The following is a 23,988-nucleotide window of genomic DNA, read 5'->3' as shown; positions in this document are numbered from 1 at the left end:
GTGCCCCAGCCCTCACACCGCCTGCAGACACAGCTCGGCCCCGCACGGGCCCTGCCCTCCCCCGGCCTCACAGCGCACCTTGCCCGGGTGCCTGGGGACAGCTGGCGCTCCGCAGCCACCCTTCAACCGCAGCGACAGAGCTCCAGCCGAGGACTCCCAAAACAGGGAGAAGGCCACCTCTTGTCCCATGGACTGGACTCCAGTGTTCACACTGCTCCCGTCTCCCATGCACTGAAGCTGCAGACGCCGATACACGCATCGCGTGGGGGTTCTAAAGTGCGGGCACGCGAATACCTTAACCTAGTCCATTACACAGAATTTGGGATTACATTTCAGCTGAATACTTTTGGGAACTCTGTGCCACAGTGCTCAGTGAGCACAGTACAAACCCACTGATTTCCAAGAGCTGATCTTGAAAAAGCCCTGGAACACAAAACAGGCAGAAGTGTCCAGGATCCAGACACCATCGCGCTTGATTATCCACGTGCTGAAACACGAGGCCACCTCTGATTCACTAACAACATCCTTTTTAATTTCTGTTTTTTTGTTTCTAAGCTATCCTCAGAGAGCATGAAGATGCTGGCAGGCAAAAAGTTTTATGGTGATTACTTTCTGATCCAGCACATTTCCCACAGGTTCTATAAGGTTCCCACATTCTGTAAGGTTCACCAAATCTAATACGTGCCAAGGCACAGCACCACCTATTTTAATTGCCAAGTACAGGAACCTCAGAGCCATCCCAATCCAACCATAAACTAGAAGTCCACTTACTTGTCAGTTTTAAATTTCTCTGAATCAGTCTAGAAGTCTTCTGAGTGAGTCTAGAAGATCAGTTCCAGGAACATCCAGAGCTGTTGTTATACAGTAAACATAATATCCAGTGTAATGGGCAAGCTTCTCCAACTTGGCAGAACTAATTCTGAAGCCCTCACCACACTGATAATCACTTTAGACTAAAAAAACTGGTATAAGGTCGCTGAGTCACCCTCACACCTGATCTTAATCAGCCTGATCACCTGTGTAATTCCCACAGCCCCGTGCTTCTACAGCCTGTGGAGGAGATTAATAATTCTTGTTTCTATTCTTTTGATACATAACATTGCAATTCCCAGTCCTAGGTCAGAAATTGCCAATGCTCACTTTATTTTGAGCTCAAGATCCATATTTTCACCTCCCTGCTGTTTCTGTGTGCAGGTTCCCAGCAGCACAGCAGCCTTGCAGCACCTAAGGTGCTCCCATGATGGATGGGGAGGGACAAGGGCCTGGGCTCACAGGACACAGGGAATGGCTTCACACTTCCAGAGGGCAGGGTTAGATGGGATATTGGGAAGAAATTCTCGGCTGTGAGGGTGGGGAGGCCCTGGCACAGGGTGCCCAGAGAAGCTGTGGTGGTCCCTGGATCCCTGGGAGTGTCCCAGGCCAGGCTGGACAGAGCTTGGAGCAACCTGGGACAGTGGAAGGCATCTCTGCCCATGAGGGTGGGATGAGATCATATTTAAGGTCCCTTCCCACTCAAACCATTCTGGGATTCACTAGTTTTGACATGGAAACTTCACAGTTATCCCAGGCCAGTTAGCAAGTGCTGGGGCTGCCACTGACAATCAGCCTCTGCTCACTGGAAGCAAATCGTTTCTGGAGCATTCTGCAGTTATCAATGCTACAAATACTTTCCTTGTGGAAAGAAAGCACTTCAACTGTCACAAAAGCTGTTGCCTTGCTTTCCTCCCCACTTTAGTCCTTTTCACTCAAAACTATCTTTGAACACCTAACGATGCCTGATGCTCAGCACCTGCATCAACCTAAGTAATTACAGACCAGCTGCACCTGAGCAGCCACAGCCTGCCCCTCAAACCTGTTGGTTTCAATTACCAAACCAATTTTTGCTAAAAACAGCAGCTTCTTTTTCTCTGAGGTCTGGAAATCAGGATTTTGTAAAAAATGCATCAGTTCAGCAGAGCCATGGCATACAGGACTTAAATAGCCACGGGAAGTGCAATTTCCTGCTATGTAGGGTGGTAAATGAGTTGGTAAAACAGATTAGACTAAATATGGAATCTGTGTGAAGTTTCCATTTAGCAAGGAAGGTGCCTGCAATGTCACACAAAATACACAATGGCTCATTCTTCATTACTTTGTCACCACTGTCTCCAGAACATTGCCATCACAGCTGCACTCTTTCTGTGTAGCTGGGGGATTGGCAGCCAATGAATATAAAAAGGGAAAGCCAGGTCCAGCCCACGCCAAGCTGAGTTTAACTGGACTTACCTTGGCTACTTTGGCACCTTGACTTTATGTAAGCCCTTCTGGTGGCCAGGCTGGCTGTAGGAGCTCCTCCACTCACCACTGGGCCAGGGAAGGTAGAACATCAGTATGGAGTTATAAAGCCACTATAAAACCTTTGTCTTTGCAATTTTTCAAGGGGCCAAACTGATTTTTTGCTTTTCTCAAAAGAGCAAAAGTACCACCTGTGTGAAATACTGACAGGCATGTCCGGAAACATGGGAGCTCCACTGGGACTGCTCCTTGCAGCACTGCAATTAAAACAACTAACACTTAATTACAGCTGGCTGCAGAAGCCAAGGGCACCAAGTGCCCTGTCCACCCTGCCCCAAACTCTGCCTCAGACCTCCCCCAGGCCTTGGTGCTGGGGCTGGGCCCATGGAGGGACAGGGGCAGGGCACAGGACCCCTCAGCAGAGCCACCCTCAGTCCTGGGCACAGACTAGGGGCTGACAGAGTTTAGGTCACCAAAGTCTCTTCAAGTTCTGAGAACTGGATTTAAACAGGATTTTGACTTACAGAGACCAAAAATTAATAAAGTTGCTTATCCTCACATGCAGCTCAAGGGACACTAACAGAGCTGGAAGTGCTCCCTCAAACCTAGCCTAGGGCATCCCTTGCACCCTGGTGTGCCCAGAGCACTGTCTGCAGAGTCAGCAGGTCTCCTGGGGGAAGGGTAGTTGCCCTGAGGGACTGGTAAATACAAGTTTTTTGTGTTAGCCTTCTGCTTAGAGCAAAATGGCTTAAATTCTTCCCACAACTATTTTGCTGGGGAAACAGCAATGTCATGGAGGGTACACTGTCAGCCAAACCTTACTCTCCTAATCTGAAGATAATTCCCAGCCTGGATTCTCTTTGTCAGAGGGTGAATTGTTACAGGAAATGCCAGGGTGATCCAGAACTGATGTAATGAGTTTGATGATTGGGAAACTCAAATCAATTTCATTTACTGATCCCCAGCAGAAATCAGAAGAGATCATGGCTTCCAGGTTAAAGACCTTTGCTCAACTTTCTGCTGTTCTGAGTTAATCTTTCTCTACCCAGCCATCGGAGTGACCGTCACAGGTAATCTTTAACCAGTGGCCATTGACTGACAGGGATCACAGCGTTCCTCCTCTGGGGTCTGAACTGTCCCAGCACTCGTAGCCCTTACCTCTGTCCATGAGATCGTGGTAAATGTGCCACTTGAATGCTGCAGTACTCTGGGATAAGCTGATAAACAACACCTTTGTGTACTCTGAGCACAAAAATTCCTGTAGCAATCTCCTCTTCAAATTATATGGCCATATCCAAAAGTGATGTGAGTCAGCATAGTCATTGACATTAAGAAAGAAAAGGGATAAATTCAGTTCCACTGTTGGGTATGTGTCATTTTTCTCCATAAAAGATTCTGGCCTAAATCTTTGACCCAGATTTGTCTGGAAGTTTTAGCCCAGGGAGCCATGCCCACAGCTGGGGGGACCATGACAGGATTTTTTCCATGGATGAAATAGCCAGCCCCAAATCAACTGAAGAGTATTGATTATGTGCTGGAGTAAAGCCACAAAGATACAGCTCAGCCTTTTCCCCTGCACTTATTCCTTCAGTTTTGAAGCTGTTCTTCCACTGTTGCTGCATAGAAAAGACACCATCCCTGTGATTTCCATTTCCCTCAACATATCCTCCACATTGTATATAAGAAAAACAAAAGGAAAGAGCTTTTGTAGGGATCAAATCATGTCCTTTGTCTAGTGACACCTTACTCACCAGAAGCTCTGCATATAAAATGGAAGCACAGAATAATTTAGGCTGGAAGGGACTTTTGGAGATCACAGGACTCAGTCCTCTGCTCCAAGCAGTGCCAGCCTCACAGTTAGACTGCACTTCAAAGTAAGATGATTTTCCTTGGGGTTATAGCTCCGTATTTCCAAGGGAAGAATCTGGCCCTCAGGTGTGTATGTGCAACATATGTTGCATTATCTGTCCCTGTGTCACCTTCAGTAACATTTAAACAAACCAGTTCCTTTTCTTTTTCCAGGAATTTCCCAATACTTTGGTATTTCATTTCAGAGAACTGGACCCCAACCAGTCTGCAGCAGTACTGCATGTTGCAATGCAGTTCCAGCCTTTCCCCAGGCTCCCTGGGGAGTGACCAGTGTTTCACCTACAGTTGCAGAGCCCCATTTTGAGGGAAACTGCTTTCCACACACCCCACACCCCCAGAAACACAACCCACAAATACCAAGTGCTGTTTCTGCTGTGATTTAGAAGTAGCACATTTTAGTTTTTCTCTGCTAGTTTTGTACAACAAGCAGCATTTTGATTTTGGGTTGGTTGTTTTCTTTTTAATAGGAGTTTTCTTTTTAATAAGGTCTTTTGTCTTCTTTTTCTGATTAAGCATATTGTCAGATACCTTCTGTAGAACTTCAAATGCAGAGTAGCATGAGAAGTTTGCACACAGGATGCTGATATAATTGCACAGCACGTTTTTAGATACCTACTTTCCCCAAAACTTGTTCTACTCCAGGGGCAGACTCTGAACTAGTAGTAGTAGTAGTAATTTTGCCATATTCACACTGTGTGCATGCACCAGTCCCAAACAAGGAATTACTATTTACACAACAGAACTGGGAATAGAAATCAGCATTTTAGGAAATAGTAGATTATTCTTGCCATGACAGATTTGCAGCCCAAGACAGTGTTAAGCAAAAAAAGATCTGTCATCAGCTGGTAACAAAGAGGGTCTAAGGAGGAGAGGGCAAGGCACAGAATGCTTTCCAGATTTGATTTGATGGTGGTTTTCTGCTGTTGGATGGACACATCCAGCCAAAATCAGTAAAGTGAACTGGTTCCTCACTTTTGTGAAGTATTTCTATTGGAAGCTTTGCTTTCTAACCCTCCAAACTATTTCTTCAGACTATTCCAAAATGTTCTAATGGAACAGAAGTATGGTAATGGAAGTAAGTGAGGAAACACCTGTTAGTTAACTAGCAAATGTTCTCATACCCAAAATATGACTATTTTTTTATGTTCAGAGAAAATCTTAGGTTCAAATCCTATTTTAGCCTTCACAAAAAAAAAAAAAAAAAAAGAAAAAAAAGTAGTGAAATTCATCAGGCCCTAATTGTGGAGGTTTATGCCATTGCCTCTTTGTTGGATGAGGTTCTGGGAGATGTGTACCATTCCTGGGTTTGCCAGTGCAATTCAGACAGCCTCAACCGAAGCTGGGCTTTCCCCCTACCTCCTAGGTGTGCTGGAAAGTAAATCCAAAAATTCCCAAGCAAAGCAGACAGTACATGAAAATTTAAGAAAGAAAAAATATTGGCAAGCCCCAGCAGTGAACATGAGATGAGCACTGTGAGCCGAGGAGCTGATGAAATCAGTCTCACTGGCAAAAGTAAGCAATTAATATACAGCCAGAGTAAACACTCTTCATCTCAGGGTTCAGCAAAACAAAGAGCTGAAACCCCCTTATCTTTTGCATTTTTCCCTCCCTACATGTGGTCTCTGAAGGAATAGAGAAAATTGAGGTCTCAGAGCTTTTTCCTGTTCTTTAGTCTGACTAAAGGTGACTCTGGCTCAGTGCAGCGAGGGTCATCTCCCTCCCCCAGATCAATATTTTAATATGACTTATCAGAACAAGAATGAATTGTTTACTTTAAAACCTCAGGATCCCATAAAGGGAGAGGGAAAGGTGTCCACTGGAAGCAGAGGCTTGCAGCAGCTGCCCACTGCTGGGAACTCAGAAAAGAAACCAGGACTCCAAAGGTTCGAGTACAGACAGTCAGCAAAATGTCCTGCAAGAGAATCCTGGTTCTGCCAAGCCCTACCAACACACCAGAGGATCCTTTGGCTGTTGTGTCCGATGGTAAGTGCCTTCCTGTGCAAAATTCATGTGAGGAAAAGGAAATGCTAAAGATATTAACAAAAATAAAATAGTGCAGGTGGATTTCCAACACTAAGCACTTCAGCCTACCAAAATATCCGCACGTGCCCAGGGCTCAGCTCTGTGATTTTACAGGATTTAATGTCTTGGACCTAGGGATCTCTACCTGCACTTGGAAGGAGATTAGCAGTGCAAACCACCCTGAATGTTTATTGTTTTTTAAAAATTAGTTGGTAGGGAAGCTGACAGACTTCCCAGGGGACCAGGAATGCTTCCAGGTCTGGCTATATGGGAAGGACAGGTTCTGTGACCTATCTCAAAAAACCCTCTTGAAAACCCTCTTGTTTCTCACAATGTTTATCTGCATTAGAACATCCCAATAATGTTCTTTACACAGATGTCCAGCAGAAGAGAATCAAAAAGGGGATTTTTCTCTGATGATTATGATTTGTTTTCTCCCTGTAACTTTCCCATTATTTGTTGGGGTTTTCTTTTTCCCCTTGCAGTACTTAAAACTAGTGGCCATTTCTCTTTCTTTCATTATATTTTGTCTTGGAAATATTCCTGTTGATTTGCTGGAAGCTTCCACCTAGCTGAGGGACTATAATTGCCTATTTTCAGTGGCATCAGCTGCCTTGCTTTCTCCTTACATGTTCTGCAGTGGAGTCCTTTTGCCAGGATTTCTGGGCTTTCCTACTCTGCACAGGATTGCCAGGCTTTTCCTCAGGGAGTTTCATTAGTAGGATCTTGTCTGATCCTTCCCCTCTGCTGCAGAGAGAAAGCTGAGTAAAATGTGTATGAGGAAAGACAAGGGAAGACACCAACATGATGAATGAGAAAGCCAGGTATAGCACCTCTGAGCCTTTGGCATTAATTTCTCACTCTCACCAGCTGCAGCATAGGCACTTACCATTGCAATTATAAATTCATTGGCATTAACCAAAACCAGCCCATGGACCTCAGGGCTGCAGCTGCATCCTTACTGACAGAATGTTCTGGCATGACTGGGTCTTTGCCATCATTAATTCCAAACACTCAGTGCCCTGTGATGCTCAGAGTGTGCTCCAGCTCTTCTTCTTTCAGAGATGCCTCCTTCATAGCTGGGATTGCACAGGAGCCTGACCTGTGGATCTGCACATCTGCCCATTTTGTGTGTGTGTTCAAATGCTCAGCTCTGTCCCACTGCAGCACTACAGACTCAGACAGAGCCAGTGGGACATGAAAATCCCTTGGATGTCAGCCACGCCCAAGCATTTCTAGGCTTGCTTTCGTGGCAGGGGTGGGAATGCCAGATTATTACTGTTGAAATAATCATTTTGGAGAAATGAAACAGCCTAATCCGGTAACCAGACTGAAGGTCCATTTTGCTCTGCTGTTCTGTCCACCAGCAAAGGGCACTCAGAACCCAGCTTCTAGTGCCAGCTCGTGGTGAGTTATCACAAACCCTTCCCTGAGGTTTGATTCGATGTAAATCAAGAATTATACCAATCCAGAGCCCTATTAAGTCTGCCCTGACCTATCAACACTGGTTGAACTCTATTACAATTGGGAAGAAGATCCAGATAAGATATAAAGTTAGATGACAGGGGGAGGAGACCCCTGTTGCACTGTGAAGAGCAGGCTGGTGGTTCAGGTGTGTCAGTACAGGTGGGCAGCAGCTCATCTGGGTGCCTTGGTGTCACCTCTGTGCAGGTACTTTGACATTTGATGCTGTAGAATTGAGTGGGCTGATTTGTGAGTGCTGTGCTCCCTGCACAAAAAGGATTGATGAGAAGGCTAAACCCAGGGAGGATTTCTCAGAGGATGAGCCTTTTGAGGGCTTTAACTTCCTTAACATTCTGTTCCTAAAGCAGAACCAGATCCAGAAGACTGCTGGAGAGTCTGGGTTTACTATTTATGGGGAGCAAATTCTCCCCAGTAATAAATGAGAGGGGAGTTCAAAAGCCCTACAGCAAGGCATCCCATTCTCACCTCTTGCACAAAAAGACAACTGCATCCCCTCCCAAGGGGCTTCTAATCAGTCCACAGAGGATTCTCTTTTGAGCCAGAAAGTTCACTTTTCAGTACTAACAAAAAATAAAGGCTACTTCTTTTCACCCCAGCCCTGGTTTCTAACCTCCTCTCTTCCATGTGCTCCTCCTTCTCTGTTTTCTCTGCTTCTCTTCAGATTCATTCAGATGTGATGATGGCATATAACTGAATTTCCACAGGTTACAAATCCCTGTGCAGCATGTTTGTGTGCTCTTAATCCAGTCCTTAGCCCACATAATCTTTTATGGGATGTTTTCTACTGAGAGTATGCAGAAATGATACTTGGCTAGCAGGATCAAACCACACAGATAAACACTCTGAAACACCCAGCCTGTGCAGAAATGAGCACCACAGCTATGGATCCTGGAGCTTAATTCCCTGATGCACAGGGGCTGATGTGTCCCAGAAGAACACACATGGAGCAGTGGGACCAGAAGTACAAACCAACTTGTCTGTCTTGTATGTGGGTTACTCAAGAATGCTGCTAAAAACAAGTATGTGAAAATCAAATATAATCCCCAGCATTGTGATCCCTCAGGTCTGACATAGCTACAAGAGTCTGATTCTGGTGCTGATTCTGGGCTGTCTCCACCAATTAGAGGAAGACACAGGTCATTGCAGAAATTACTCATCCCTCTCCTCAGGAATTTGTCTCTAGAATGGTACAGATTACTTTCTCAAGTGCTGTCCATCTCCCTTGTCTGTAAGGGAACTCGAAGCCACTCAACTTTTACATTCCCACAGCTACCTGAGACACAATATTCACCTTAAAGCCATTCAAGATCCTGTGTTCTGCCTCCTTGTGAGAGCCCTGATGTGCCACATATAAATATGCACAAACCTGGTCTTGTGTCTGTTTTGCAGGTCTTTGAAACCCCCTCTGCTGAAGTCTGCAGTGATCACTCCTTCCATGGGCTAAGGACCTACTCCCAGAGCTGTGGAGTGTGACAATGGTGTTTGTGTGCAGTCTATCAAACGCCATTATCACACTAAATAGTTCCTGGCAGACAAGGCAGCAGGTCAGAAAGGTTTGGGATCTCTGGCAATACATCTTCCCACTGTACTGAGGAATAAACAACCGTGGTACGTGCACAGCAGGATGACTCTGCTCCTTCTTTTAGAGGCAAAAGCACCAGAATATGTGAGAAATCCATGCTTTGACACATGCACTTCCAGACTGCATTGTAAAGCACACCAGACTTCTTAAGGAATCATCACTATACTGTCATCATTAGGAAAGTGGATTTCCTTGGCATTAACAGGGCTATATTTACCTCTGAGACGTCAGCTTGTGATTTTCATGGAACTGACCAGGACAATAAAACTGAAGGCAATTAGCCAACAGAATGAAATTCCATCTCTGACTGTGGGACCAAACTACAACATACGTTTGGAATATTAATTGGCTGAGGTGCTCATGACGTTTTTCAAACAGAACACTTCCCAAAATTCTGATAAAAATCTATTGCCTCTAACTTGAAACACCATTTATCCAATGCTTTTAGCTTTGCTCCCATCCTGCCATGTCAAGCCCCTTGCCTTATCTTCTAAACCTTCTGTTTAGGGAACAGTCAAAATGTCTTCACAAATTTTTTTCTGAATACTATTGTAAAGCATAGGCATCATCTGAAGGAACTTCCAAAGGCCTAATCAAAGCCAGGTACCAGGAGTGCACTGAGGATCCTAAATCCCACTGAATAGTCCAAGACTTAGGCTCAAAGGATTTATGCTCTAATTTGCAATGGAAGTGGTAACTTTAATATTTATGTGTTCCAAAATTCACTTTTCCTGACTTCTAAATAACCCAGCATGCATATGCAAATGCAATACTGTGCAAAACTTGTACTTGGTCTCTTAAATATACTGATGTTTCCATAGCAGCTGAAGCACAGGGCCATGAATGTATACACAAGAAAAGATGCTCTTCTCCATTACCAATCCACAGAAGCCTGTAAGAAAATCCAGGAGATGGCTTAGTTTGTTTTCAAATCCTTGCTCCAGTGTTTAATCTCAGGCACCAAGAGCACAGGATCAGCTCCTTCCTTTGTTGCTAGCATCAGCATCAGAATGATTCCAAAACAATGTCAAAAGGCAAAGACTAAAGTTGTCCCCTGCGGTCACTGAGGTGTGTGGCACTGCTCCATGTCCTCAAGAGTAGTTTCACAAGGTGGGGTATGAGACTCAGTGCTCTGAAGAAATGAAGTCTCTAGGTTCTCTTGCCTTCTTGGGCACCATTTTCTTTACCGTCGATGAGTTTGGCAGATTTTTGCTTTTATTGGACGTTGTTTTCCTCTGTTTTTGATGAGTGGTTCGGAGAGATTTCAGCCCCAACATCTCACAGTACTCATTGCACTGGTGGAGGGCTCTGAACTGCTCAATGAAGGAAAAGGAGCAGTTGCCTTTAAACCCCTTGTATCTGTAGTAACAAAGGAAAAAAAAACCCAGATGGGAATTCAAGATTCATTTTCAGCACAGTGAGGCAGAGTATGACTGTTGACTCATAAGCAACTTGAAAACATTAAGCAAGTCTCTTCTACCCATGCTGGCTTGGGAAGCATTGACTGCCACAGAAACTCAGACTGGGTCACTGGGAGGTGAGGGGAACCAGGTAACATGTGGTGACAGAAAAGGGAAAAGCATTAGAGGCAAAGCTCTGTGGGCTGGGTCCTGGCACTGTCTTTCATAGCATTAAATTGGGAATAAAATTATCCCCTGGCTACCTTTTTCAGTAACACACAAATGAAATCCATGCTATATCATTCTCCATGAACAGTTCTGTTGGCCACTATGAAGAGACAAGGTTGTTGCACAAGGTGTTTCAGAACTAGAAGCTGTTTCAATGTAAACATGTATATCATTTCCATGCTATGCTGCTCCCCTCCCCTGGCTGCCTACAGGATCTCAAGGAGCCAAGTCTCCCAGGGAAGGATGGAAGGAATGTTCCTGAGGAAGGCAGTCTCATCCAGCCTCCACAGTTCCCAAGCTGCCACTGTACCTCCCACATGAGAGGTACAGGGCACGTGTATCCTTCTCCTCACTGTGCCTCTGGTTGCTCAGTCCTCCCAGGGCCTGCTTTTTAAGCTGCATCAGCTTATTTTAAAAGGTGCACCTTCTCCTCAAAGGTGTAATTTTGGTTAAATTCTCAGGATAGAGATGGGAGAAAAAAGGTCAGGGTGCTCCTCTCTTTTTTAACCTTCATCAGTGCCTGTTCTACCCTGTTCTCTTGGTTTGCCAGACATCCAGTATCCTCAGAGGTGAGCTGTAAGTTGTGACTACACAAAACCAACCAAACAAGATTTGGTACTGAAATGAACGGAGGATGCTCATTCCCAGCATCCAGAGAACTTCCTTCCTCAGGCAGACTGCACAGTGCTAAAGAGAATACTGCTGCTCTGAGAAGGTCAGACTCCTGCTGACAGACAGGCTCTGCTCTGGAGACCCCACTCAGCTGGCTCTGAACAGCAGGTGAACCTCAAAGGGATTTTCCTCTCCTCTCCAAGTAAACTGTGGATTTGTTTAACAAAAGCAGATTGAAGAGGCGTGCCATTGTTACTCCAAGACTATATCCTGGAGTCCAGCAGGATCATCAATGGTTCTCTTGCTCCCTTGGAGAAATCAGAGACTTCAGCCGTTACTTTCTGCTTTCTGCTTCAAACTTTTCTGCTCTCAAGAGCTCACAGGTATGTGCTGTGTTGGTGGATGCACCAGACAAACCCACAGAGCAGGAGTTCCACAGGCAAACACATCTGCCCTCAGTAAGGGAATCTTCTATCCAGCACCAAACCAAACCAAATCTTCCTTAAATCTGAAAGGCAAATGTTGGCTTTGCCCTCAGGCTTAAACTCCCCAGTGCCTCTTGTTACTATGTGGAGTAAACCTAAACTTGTCAGTGCCCTGAAACCAGGCAGAGTTTCAGATCCAGACTTGGCAACCAGCACTCCTGTTAATGACCATAACTGTGGGTTACTGTGCTCCTGATTCCCTCATTTGTGTGCACCATTCCTGGATAAACCCCTGGGCCCTCATGCACAGTTCTACTCTGCTCACTGCTTGCACAGAGCCACGCACTGTGCTGTGGTGTTTTTGTTTCCATTCACCAGAGAAGCTAGAGAGTAGCTGTTGTTAAGGCTCAGGTGCAGCACTGGGGCCACATAAAAATGTTTCCCAGGCTTTCCTGTTCCTTGGTGCACTCTGCCCTCTCCTGACAGATCTGCACTGCAGCTCCAGCAGCACACTGACCACACTGCTGCTTTGGGCTCCTCTGCTTTCCATTTCCCTGGCAAAACACACAGAGCAAGGACCAAAGATGAAATTCCTTCCTCCACTCATTGAGGACTATGTTTTGGACTACAAGAGACACGTTCTGTGTCCTCTCTGCCAGCACAGTTCAAGCCATACCAGTCCCACTCTGCATTTCTGGCTCAGTAGGACCATGTGTTCTCCCTTCATGAGACCAGGCTAGCTCTCAGCAGCTCATCTGAACACAGCCCAAAGCAGCAAGACCCAGCAACACACATGAGCTCCAGGTACTTGATTTTCTCCACCCCTGGTCACAGAATTAAAAATCCAACTGCAGACATTAATCTAGAGATCTTCTTTCCAGGAAAGGAGCATGAAAACAAAATACAGGACCAGGAAAAATCTGTCATCTTGCAGGAATACCATTAGCTAAATAACAAACAAAATGATACTCAACATTTTCAGAAGGTTGTTCATTTAGGGAAATTATTTTCCTTTATACATGCCCGAGGTGATCCTTACTACAGCTTGCATTGTGTGCTCACTTCCTCCTCCCCAACACTATGTGTGTTTTTATAGGAATCATTTCACAGTGAACTGGACAACATTCACTAAAGCATTTTTATAAAACTTCTGATTCCTGAGAACACTGTTGCCAAAATAAAACATTTATTACTTTTTTGGTTTGTAACAGGATGATGTACATTCATTTCAACTGCTTTTAGTTTGGATCCACAGCTACAAGAGTAAATCAGTCTAACTGAATGGATGCCAGCCTGCAAATGTTCAGGATTCTCCCAGAATATTCCAGAGTGACATTTTTAATAATTTTGATGACGTTGTGAAGTTTCTTCTTGTATCCCAGGTATACAGACAAGGTCCAATTTAGAATAAAGGCTGAATACATGATCAGATCTTTCTCCTACCAGATTCTCAAAGGAGAGTATGAAGCTAAAGCACTCACTCCCATCCCCTTTCCCTGTCCAGCAGCCACTGCCTAACCCTATCCACAGCTCTGCTGGCCTGTGGTATAACTAGAAGCCTTAATTAACTTAAGAGAAATGGACTAAAGTTAGAATATTACAGGCCTACATCTTTACACATATGCTTAAATCTCCCCAAAAGAGCTGAAGCCTTTGCAACACCACTAGAAAACAAGCTCTAGAAATGCCCTGAATAATCTTTTGTTAAGGCTCAGTATTGCTGTTATTGAGAGAGAAAGGGGAGAGATACCATCAAATCCCTTCACAATTGTCCTTGTTTATCAGGGAAGTGGCAATACACAGCATCCCACTGAGAAGAACCTTTATAAAAGCTTGTGTCACAAATACACATTCCAAAGTTCTGGCACTTTTGCTGGGTGCAGGAGGGATTCCAGCTTGCCTTTTACTCCAGGCTGCAGCCAGTGCTGGCCCTGTATGTTCAGCCCTATCTTCCTCCAGCTGATGGACCAGCAGGAGCTTTACCTGCTGCCACCAGAAACCTTCACATCACTTGGGAAAGGCCCTTTGGATGAGCCCATTTCAAAGGAGGCATGCAGGAAAAACAAAGTTCAATCTACAGGGTAGCTCCATTATTTCAGAACAAAATTAATGTGATTCCTTTACAGGCAGGTTACCATAAAAATGAACATGAAGAAGTTAAAAGACTTAGATAAATACTTTTTTCTTCTAAAGTTAAACCAAGAATGTATTTTCCGTGCACCCTCCCCCATCCACATCTAACTGTGAAGAGACAGATGAGTAAAGCACAGCCATGCTTCCAAGAAATCTCATTTACTCACCCTTTGGCCAGGGTTGCTATGCCAACATCAGTTAACTTCATCCCTACACCTGCAAGGCAGCAAGGAAACACAGAGCTTAGCTTAAACTGGAATTTCTAGGACAATCTTCACATATGGAGACATTAAATGTTATTTATTGAGTCATCTTTTTCATTTTAATTATTTGTCACTTTTTTTTCAAAGCATTTTAAAGCAGCCCAGTTAAGAAGAGGATGTTCTCTGTGTCATCAGCAGTTTCTAGGAGTCAGGCTAGTGCCACTGTTTTACAGCTGTCAGGGTGATCAACAGCACTGCTTGTTTCCTGTGCTAGGATTTTGTTCTTTCTCCTCCCTTTATGTTATTTCAGGGACCTTGTTTAGATCCCCTTCTTGCTACTTTTCCTGCCTTCACTTGTAAAAGAATATAGGATGTTTCCTAAGATTCCAGCTTTTTCTGTTTTTCTTCAAGAAGGATCTGTCTTCCCCTGTCCCAAGACTGAAGAGGAGTCACACCCATGGGAGCAGAGGTAGCACTTAACAAACACAAGGGTGTTTCTTCACTATTTTTCTTTTTGAAGCAATGTATTTCTTCAAAACTAGCCAGGACCTAAATGTGGAGTGCTCCACTGCCAAGTGAGTGTTGGTGAGTATTTAAATACAAGGAAAAGGGGAAGACTAGGGTGCCATTAAAACCTGAAGTCTTTCACTCAGCAGCCATTTCATTAATCTCTGGGTCATGAGACAAAAAGCCAGATTTGGCTCCTACTGAGAGTCCTGATTCACTAAGGTACAAATGAAAGAACAATTCTTCCATTAAGGGTGTAACATTTGGTTTTCTTTTCCAAACTGTCCTCTTACAAGAACATAAGCTAGATGAGAATTGCCCCATACTCAGACAACTCACCTTGCAGGTCAGTGACAAGCAAGTTCCCACTGGTCTTCTCATACACCCAGTGCTGAAAGGTGCAGCACTTCTGGCCAGCCTCTGTGTCTCTTCTCAGGAAATTCACTTCCTTGCCATCCTTAACAGAGTACTTCACAAACTCCCCAACCAGCTCCTCCTCCACTGTGGCATAGGGGATGTTATTAGCAGGGCGATGAATAAGAAAAATTGGAATGATTCTGAAATCAAGGGATAGAAACTAATAAAATCCTGAGAGTCCTTTCGGTAAGGGGGTAAGAAACAGAAGTGGCCAGTGATCTTGGAGAGTGAATAAACAGCTACCAACTCTAAACCAAGCTGGAAGAGCTGTAACACTGTTCCCAGGTTTCCTCTTTCCTCTTTAGTCCTAGCAATCTGTGGGCTGCCACAACACAGGACAGCATATGTAAGCATATATGTATATAAAATATATATTTATACTCACTCTGGTACTTCTCCAAAGCCTTCCAAGGGTTCGGCTTCAGCTGCATATAACTTTGCATACTCTCTTGCAGTATTTTGGACATAGCACTCCTGTATTACAACAGACATGCCTATGGGAATATTGCTCCAAACATTCAATAAATCATCTGCTTGAGTATGAGGACAGCTTTTGCCCACAGCTCTGGCTTTCAAAGGCCAGGGGCAGCTCACCTGCAGTGCCAGACTGTAGTTCTTCTGCAGCAGCTCGTCCCTGCCCTTGGTGCCGTAGGTGAGGGCGTTGTGCACCTTCAGCACGCAGGCGTGGCCGGGGGCGAAGGTGGGCGCCAGGCCCTGCAGCACGCGGCTGCGGAACGCTCTGCGGTGCATCCCCTCGCCAAAATGCAGCCCCTCTGTCATTATTGCTCCATGCAGCGCCTCGCCAAAGTAGCTGGAGCTGAGGGGATCTTCTCTAAACATCAGCTGCATGAATTCGATTTCTTCCACACCTAAAACGTAACAGGAATCTCTGCAGGCACGGGGAGGGCTGGGCATGGGAGAGCAGATGCATCTCTCCAGAGAGGAGATAAAAACGCTCCGTGGAAGCACAACTTGTGTTACTGAGGCCTGGGACCCCAAGCAGCTCCTGAGGCAGATGCTTGCTTGTACAGTCCAAAGCCAGTATGGGGAAAGGTGGCAGCTCAGGATCAGGAGAGCAGACAGAGTGTAACAAACAGCTCTGTTACAGATAAAATCAAGGAAGATTCCAGATTTCCCCCCTTTAAATGATCACTGGAATCCAAACGCAAAAAAAAAAAAATCATAAGGGGGGAAAAAAGCACTGAGAGAAACTAAAAAATTCTAACTGCACTACAAGTGTCTCTAACATTTCAAGGACCATCAGTAAAGAAGATAAATAGGAGAACTACACAACAAGGAAGTCCTTCCAGCTGCCCTTGCAGTAATCTCTGCTTTAGCCTCTGTAACTATTGCCTCTCTTCGAGGCACAGAGGAAACTGCACAGATAAGGCCAGAATTAGAACACTCCTTATTTCCACCCAAAATTCTCTGATTAAAAGTTATACAGTGCTGCTACATGAAAAGTCCTGACTTTATTTGCACAAGGAAATAAATGCTTGATTTTATTCTTCAAGGAAAAGAAAGAAAAGTCACCATGCCAGCTGAAGGCCTGGATCTCTGCAGGCTATTCAGGAATGCCAACCCCACTGGCAAGGCACTATCTTTAGCTGCAGCACAGGACACATGCTGGGTGTCACTGAACACCAGTTAACACACAGGGAAAGCATTCCAAAGCTTCATGCCTGCCTTTCTCCTGGAGTATAGTTACACAGCAGGTGACCTGCAGGAGCCATGTGTTTGCTTGTGCCAAAGAGCTGCCAGTGCTCTGTGTGTGTGTGTGTGTGTATGATGCCATGCAGTGCTACTTCACTTTATATTTACCTTCGTAACTCTGAAAACTTGAGAGACGTTCCAATACTAGGAGGAAACAAATAAATTAAGTTTGCAGTAAAACCTCTGAAACTGTCGTTGTCATTATTATTAATCAAAACTGTGAACCGAGGCTTACCTGCAGCAGTCAGATGAAACTCAGCAGTCACCTTTCCATATATGTTATTCAAGCAGCAATAATACATTCCCTGGTCTTGGTAGCTGGCTTCAGCTATTTCCAGAGAGATGGGAGAGTCATCCTGGGCACTGGAATAGAGCATTTTGTGCTATCACATATTTTTCTTGTTATCACTGGAAAAACTGATAAATTTGATCTTTCTGAACTGTTTATTTGTTAAAAGACAGCACAGTTATTTAGCAGAAAATTATATGTATTAATATGATAATTTATGCAATGGATATTGCAATGTAACAATTAAAATCAGAAAAGGTAAAAAAAGAAGATTCAGAATGGAAAGTTTAACCAATTCATGCAATATTTTCTCTTCACTTAGAAGAACATCTAAGAAGAACCATTCCTACAAAAATTTTCATCTTCTCAGAAGTGTGCATTCTGATGGAATTTTTTTTTTTTCTTCCTTTGGGTGATCTTTACTCTGTGTTTTTGAAACATTCTAAACAGTTTTTTTAAATCAGAATATCATTACTGCTACAAGGAAGATAACTCATTAAAATGGAAAAGCTAGATCCTGTTAATGGCCTTGAGAAGCTTTTATTTCCACCCTTCTCTAGGATAAATGAGGTTCAAACTTCTTTTGATATTTTTTTGACATCTGGATGCCACTGGATGTGAACAGGTTGAGAGCTGAAGGAACACAAACTATGACCAGTATCAGTGCACTGCAAGAAGAACTGTCTCCTATGAATAGCAAAGTCACCCAGAAACTCCCAGTCCTTCAGAAACATTCCCTTACCTTCTCTGCAGCCGAGCCAGTACCTTGGAATCTTTAGTCCATGTAATGGTGGAGTCACCATGAATGTCACCAAACTGACAGCACAGCTTAATACTTCCAGAGCAGTCAGGGAATAACTCTGCCTGGATCTTCTTCAGCAGCCTGGGGGCTTGAAACAGAAGAACCACAATTTAGGATTTGAAGATGATATTGTTTTAGCATTTTAACATTCCATGTTAAAAACATGAATGCTGAAATCCCTGGTAAGTAATTATGACTTCTTGTGTCACAATACTAATAACATGCACATGGGCATGGTGTGAGCAGGGAGCTGGAGGGGACTTGGAAAGAAAAGGAATTGACACACACTTAGGGAAAGGTTTTGGGATCATGACATAGCCCCACCTCAAGTGACACATCTCCCTGCTCGATGTAAGAGATGTAAAATGCAAGATGTTTTGTTTCCTACTGTGTGAGTTCCGAGCTGTTGCACTCTGAATGAGGTAGCATGGCACTTTGGGATCCTGTTCCTGCAGTAAAACTCCAGTAACACCCAGCTGAAGGGTCAGGAACACTGCTATGGTTTTTCCCCATTCCCAGTTCCAGGCCCCATCCAGTCCAGGTCTCCCCACTGGACTGGCAGTCTCTGGGTCCTGGGCCATGTGAACTTTGCTGTATCAGGACTAAAGTGACACAGACAGGATGTGACAGCTCTAGAAATAGAACTAATGACTCCAGGTTCTTGCCCTGGCCACAGTCTTCCCTCCTGCAGCTGAAATAATGCAAAAGAACACTGAGTATATTCCACAGCAACCAAACCAACCTTCCCATAATGCTAGGGAAAGGGCCACAACAATGCTCTGGAGCACAGACATACCTCAGTCGAGACTGAGGCACAGGAGAAACAGGTGAAGAAAATTCAATGTTATCTGACACAGGCTGAATGTTTAAAACATTTTACAAGCATAGCCTCAAGTAATGGAAACAGGTCAGACATTGCACAGTCACTGCAGTTTGCTTGCTCTGCTTTGATGGAATGTCTCTCCTCACGCACATTGGTTCCCTGGCATAGGACACATCTTTGAACAGAGAAAAATCTGGGGTTTTTTCAAATGTGATTAGGAAAGTAGAAGTCTCACCAGACTGCACAATAATTAGACTGTGTAAAAGCCTCCACGCATGCACAGCTTACCTTTAGTCACTGTTCAGTCTTGTTCTGACCTATTAAATCATTTTATGGTGTGAACATGAAATGTCATGTCAAAAGGTAAAAATAAGACCTTGGTCCTTGCAAACAGAAGAAACCATAAAAACCCATAGAAACAACAAATCCCTCATCTGCCCAGCTGTCACAATCCTGCTACTGAGTCAGCAACCTTCTAGAGACTGCAGCCTGGATCTCCTTCCAATTATATATTTCCTATATCAGTTTAATATTGCTTATTTTATCGTGTCATTTTTGCAGCAGGGCAAAGCAATGCAGAACCAATCAGAAGTCAGCACATAGGACCTCAAAACATAGTTTATCAGTGGTACTTTACTGTTAACAATAGTACTTTGCTAGTAATGAATCCTTTGGTAACCAAGACAGGACAATTGCAGTTGGGAGCTGCAGTGCAGGAGCATAACTGGGAACACAGCCCTGTGGGAACAGGACAAGCACTGGGCTTGCAGGCACTACGTGCTGTGTAGTTATGTGGTACCATTATGCTGCTCATCTGTGAAAAGTTACTCCAAGAGGCCAATGAGGCAGTGACTATTTCAAATAGGTTACGAAGTTCATGAAGTGAATTTACTTGCCAGCTGGGAAAAGGGTTCATCTCTGTGGCACGGGAACAGCACTCATTACTAAGTGCACAAATCTGGAAATAAAGCTCCATGAGGGCAGGACACCTTTAGCTGACTGAGTCAGTCTGAAAGAGGCTTGCAGTGCCTTTCAATATTCTGAAGTTTGTACTGTAGCCAGAATTATGGGAAAGGACAAAAAAGAAAATCTGTTTTTTCTTACCTTTGCTATCCTTTTTCAAAATGAATTTCCTTTGCTCTTTTCTATCCTCTTTATGAATCACACCTCCCTCGCTCTTCCCAGACTTTTTAACGCAGCCGGGATCCTTGCTGACACTTCCCCTCTCCTCCAGCCTGGGTTTTTTGGACAGAGTTGCTGGTGGTAATTTCTTCTTGGCTCCAGCAGCTATATGCCCACTCTTTGTTGTGTCCTCTTTACATTTGATGGGCTCAGGCTCTGCAGCAGCCAGTGGTGTCTGGCAGGATTTTGACCCTTCCTGATTTCTTTGATTTTCTGTGTTGACTGGGAATGGATCAAGTGTGGTGCACGGCAAAGAGAATGACGGAGCTCCTCTCCGGAGTGGTTGCTCTTGAAAACACTGTTTGTTCCCTGAATCAACTGGTGGCAAATTAACTAAACCACTCATTACACTCTCTGCTGTCCTGACTTCCTCCTTTTTATCATACTCAGTGGTCTTAATTGAATTCTCAGCCTCAGTTATCTTGCTAGAAGGGATCAAGTCAGGACAAGACTGCTCTGTGCTAATATTCATAATCTGTTTCAGAGCCAGGGAACCAGTCAAAGTGTGCAAAGGAGCCTTTGTTTCAGCTTCATCTGGGTTATATTCAACAGCTCTTGGAATCTCATGTTCATTTTCACACAAGGCTGCTTCCCCTTTGGTTTCTCCAGGGACCCTCTGGAACAGACCCTGGCATGACTTGCAGGAAATTTCCAATATAGTTAAATTTCTGTTTACTTCGACTCCAGTTTGTGTGGATCCAGTTTTTCCCTCACTTCTTGTGCCAGGACACACCACTTCAGATTCACTGGGAAGGCCCTCTGAGTGGCTTGCAGGTGAGAGGAAGGGCAGGGTTTTGTTTCCAAGCAGGTTTTGGGAATGTAGCTGATCCCCAGCACCTCCATCCTCCTGTGCTGCTGTGCTGTGGTGCTCACTTTGAGCCTCCCTGGGCAGCGGGGCACTGGTTGCTGTTACACTTCCAGCTGCATAGGTGGGATTTTTTGAAGAATCTATTTTTAACTCTTCATCAGACTTGAAGGAGCTGTCAACAAAAAATGAATGTTGTTCTGCTGTATTACAGGGAGAAGCTGCAGTCTGGCTCTCTGAAACCTGACTAACTCCTGAGTCACAGGAAGTTTCAGCCCTGTGTTCCTCAGGTATGCAAATCTCTCTCTGTTCTCCTCCTGGTTTCCATGGTTCACAGCTGGGCACTTTTAGATAAAAATCTCTTAAAAAAGGCTCCCCAGAAGGGGGAGGAACTGCCTCTTCTTGTTTTGCTATTTCTGTTAGTTGGCCTGTATTTTGGGGTAGATTCTTATGTGTTATGGTTTCATGATTCTGAATTAAAGTAGGCGATTGCATTATATAACTGTATTTCTGATCATTAGAAGCAATTTTAAAATTCTGACAGCCATTAGTTTTTGAAAGATGGTAGCTGTCAGAATTAGTGTCATTTGGTGCATTCAAGCCTGAGTGACTTCCTTCTTTTTGTAAATTCACTTCATAACTTGTATGTGTGGTGTTAACAGAAGAGTGTTCTGCATGTGTAAACTGACTGGTATTTTCACTGGGGAAAATGTCTTCCTCTTCAGGGAAAAAAGCCAGTTCTCCTCTTGCTGGATAACAGTCCTTAAAATGATAGCCTTCTCCAGGTACCGACTCATTTATCGTGGATATGTTGTATTCAGTATGAAGTAACTGTCCAGCTGTCCCATGTGACAGATCTGATATGTCAGCTGGGTTTGCTTTGGGACATGCTAAATTACCGCTCTGAGCATTTTGTAACCTTTGAGGAGAATCTGCTTCACATCTTTGGGCAGCATTATTAACAGCAAGCTTCCCTTCCCAAGCCACAGTGGATCCATTGCTGTCCGTGACCATCGGACTTGGCTCTAAGCACTCCTGGGTACTTAAGAGGGCACTGTTTGCTGAAACACAAATGGATGGTGTTTCCCTCTCGTTCCCAGTGCCAGAATCTAGACAGACACCATCTGTTCCTACCACTTGTGCAAGACAAATGTTTCCTATGGATGCGCTCTCACATGCTGCAGCTCTCTGCAGGAGGATATCAGAAATATTGCAGTCAGCTTTCTCAGCTCTGGGGTTATGAGCTGGTTCTGTGATGGGCTCCTGCTCTTCTGTCAAATCCATTGGCAAAGGATGATTGGAATAGGTCTCCTGCACAAAGTTCAGTTCTGCGACTTTGATATCTGGCAGCCTCATACCTAAACTTGGGATGCCTCTGTTTTCAATTGGGATTCGATAGTCTGAGTCATCTTCATGAAGAAGTTTCCACAGCTTGTCATGCACTGCAGATATATCAGCATCTCCTTTGCACTCAGATTCTCCAGATTCCAGGACTGATTTGGGACGAGCTTCAGACACAGCCTCATCGGCTGATCGGCTGCAGAGAATATCTGGGTTACTGCTACCATGTATGTCAAGCACAGACCTTTGCTCTCCCTCCCCTGGCTCATCACACAGCTTTGCAGAAGAGAGAACAGCACACAAGCATTCCTGTTTGTCAGGAGCAGAGTCCATATCCCATAGAGAATGGGAAATGTCATTCTTTGACTTTTTGCCATTACTAATAATTTCTTGTCCAGAGAAGACCTGTTGGTGATAACCTTCTCTCTTTTCACAAGGAGCACAGTGAAGAGAAGAAGTCTGTAAATCTGCATTCTTTACTTGCAGGATGTTTTCAGCAGAGAGCAGGCTGGTTCCTGCACTCTCACAAGCCCTGAAGATGATTTCCTTTTCTGCTCTGGGCTCCATACATAGGTCCTCACAATTCTGGGTAATGCTTTTAAGATTAGCACCTTGGCTCTTCAAAGAAGGAAAATAAAGCAATGTAATTAAAAATAAGAACTACAGCTTGACACAGGCTTGAAGGCTTGCAAATTTTTTAAACTTTTTTTTTTTTTAAATTTTTGTCATCAAGTTTCTGACTTGTAACTATCAACATAATGCATTGAAATCAACCTCCTGGATCTGAGTCTGAAAGTGCTGCTGCTAAGAGAAGAATTTGTAACAAAGCTGATCAATTTTACCTCACAGGTTTTTTCTCACTGTTTTTTAAGCAGAAATGGTATTGCAAGGTAATTCTCTTCTGCAAGTCCCCATGTTACATTTATATCCCTCTGTTTGCACAAATGAAGTGTAAAAAAACTTCCCTAGAATACAGACAAAAGGTACATCACTGCCTCTGAGTCTAAACTCCCTCAAATCCACTACGTTTGGGACTGCTTTTACTTTACATTGTTCTCCACCAATCCACCTTAGTGGATCTTTCCACTTCCCTGTTTCCTGAATGCCAACAAAAATCCCCTTTCCTAAAATGACACTGCTTTAAATGGCACTCTTGCCTTGGAGTAGCTGAAGTACCCCAATATCTGTAGTTATTACAACCTGAGCTGGGCTTTTTCCTGTGGACTGGCAGGAACATCCTGCCAGCATCCTGCTATTCCTGCTCAAAAGGCAGAAAAAGAGGAAGAACTATAATATGTTAAAGGACAGAATGAGTTCTCTGCCAACAACATAGAGCAACAGGCTGACCATGCACAGCTATCAGGAGTCATGCTCCAAAGCATCCAGATTTTCTAAGGGATTTTTTTCTTGGTGTGTCTCTCAGGAAAGACTGAAGCCAGCTTAAGACACGGACAACAAAATGGGATGTTATCTGCCATTCCTAGGGCAGAGCCTGCTGAGCAAGCAGGGCTGGTGTCATGAGCTGTAGTTATTCCAACCAGGTCTCCCCTGCTTGCTCTGACACAGAGCTACAGCCTGTCTGGCACGGCTCAGGCCTGGATCGCACCCTGCCAAAGTCGAGCTCTCATCTCAGCCAAATGTCCTTGGAACTTCAGCCATGCCCTGGAACTTCTGTGTCAGTTCTGCTTCTCTTCTTTTTGGATAACAAAATTTAAAATGAACTAAAAGTCACATAAATCTATCTTGGGAAGGTCAAACTAAGGATCTCTCAGATTTTACGTGAACAGGCCGTTCTGACGTGAACAAAACCAGAATAATGCCTCTGTAACCCAGGAGTGACAGCAGCACCTTGTGCCAAGGGTGCTGACCACTGACC

The 23,988-nt window shown here is 44.3% G+C and overlaps 1 protein-coding gene and 1 long non-coding RNA gene across 7 annotated transcripts in view; one reads left to right on the top strand and one right to left on the bottom strand.

Moving 5' to 3' along the window:
- Nucleotides 1-9,650, top strand: part of LOC107198651 — a 10,371-nt gene extending 721 nt beyond the window's left edge. Inside the window, exons 2-4 of one of the 3 annotated variants that reach the window (XR_004495651.1) lie at nucleotides 3,243-3,344; nucleotides 5,929-6,126; nucleotides 9,040-9,650. This is a non-coding gene — a long non-coding RNA (uncharacterized LOC107198651). Of the gene's footprint in view, nucleotides 1-3,239; nucleotides 3,345-5,928; nucleotides 6,127-9,039 lie in introns of all 3 variants that reach the window. The other 2 variants (XR_004495650.1, XR_004495652.1) reach the window with 2 other exon arrangements.
- The window catches only part of ALPK2 (alpha kinase 2), a 44,922-nt gene that overhangs the window by 9,478 nt on the left and 11,456 nt on the right, over nucleotides 1-23,988 (bottom strand). Inside the window, exons 2-10 of one of the 4 annotated variants that reach the window (XM_033511478.1) lie at nucleotides 19,889-22,730; nucleotides 17,902-18,049; nucleotides 17,106-17,233; nucleotides 16,979-17,014; nucleotides 15,752-16,026; nucleotides 15,543-15,631; nucleotides 15,080-15,297; nucleotides 14,198-14,246; nucleotides 9,912-10,591 (exon numbers count right to left, since the gene is read on the bottom strand). In XM_033511478.1, the coding sequence (XP_033367369.1) occupies nucleotides 10,357-10,591; nucleotides 14,198-14,246; nucleotides 15,080-15,297; nucleotides 15,543-15,631; nucleotides 15,752-16,026; nucleotides 16,979-17,014; nucleotides 17,106-17,233; nucleotides 17,902-18,049; nucleotides 19,889-22,730 (4,020 nt within the window). In that variant the 3' untranslated portion in view covers nucleotides 9,912-10,356. Of the gene's footprint in view, nucleotides 1-9,911; nucleotides 10,592-14,165; nucleotides 14,247-15,079; nucleotides 15,298-15,542; nucleotides 15,632-15,751; nucleotides 16,027-16,978; nucleotides 17,015-17,105; nucleotides 17,234-17,901; nucleotides 18,050-19,888; nucleotides 22,731-23,988 lie in introns of those variants that run through there. The other 3 variants (XM_033511475.1, XM_033511476.1, XM_033511477.1) reach the window with 3 other exon arrangements.

This window comes from Parus major, unplaced genomic scaffold, assembly GCF_001522545.3.
Source record: "Parus major isolate Abel unplaced genomic scaffold, Parus_major1.1 Scaffold258, whole genome shotgun sequence".
Classification (NCBI taxonomy): domain Eukaryota; kingdom Metazoa; phylum Chordata; class Aves; order Passeriformes; family Paridae; genus Parus; species Parus major.
This window is presented reverse-complemented; position numbering and strand designations above follow the sequence as displayed.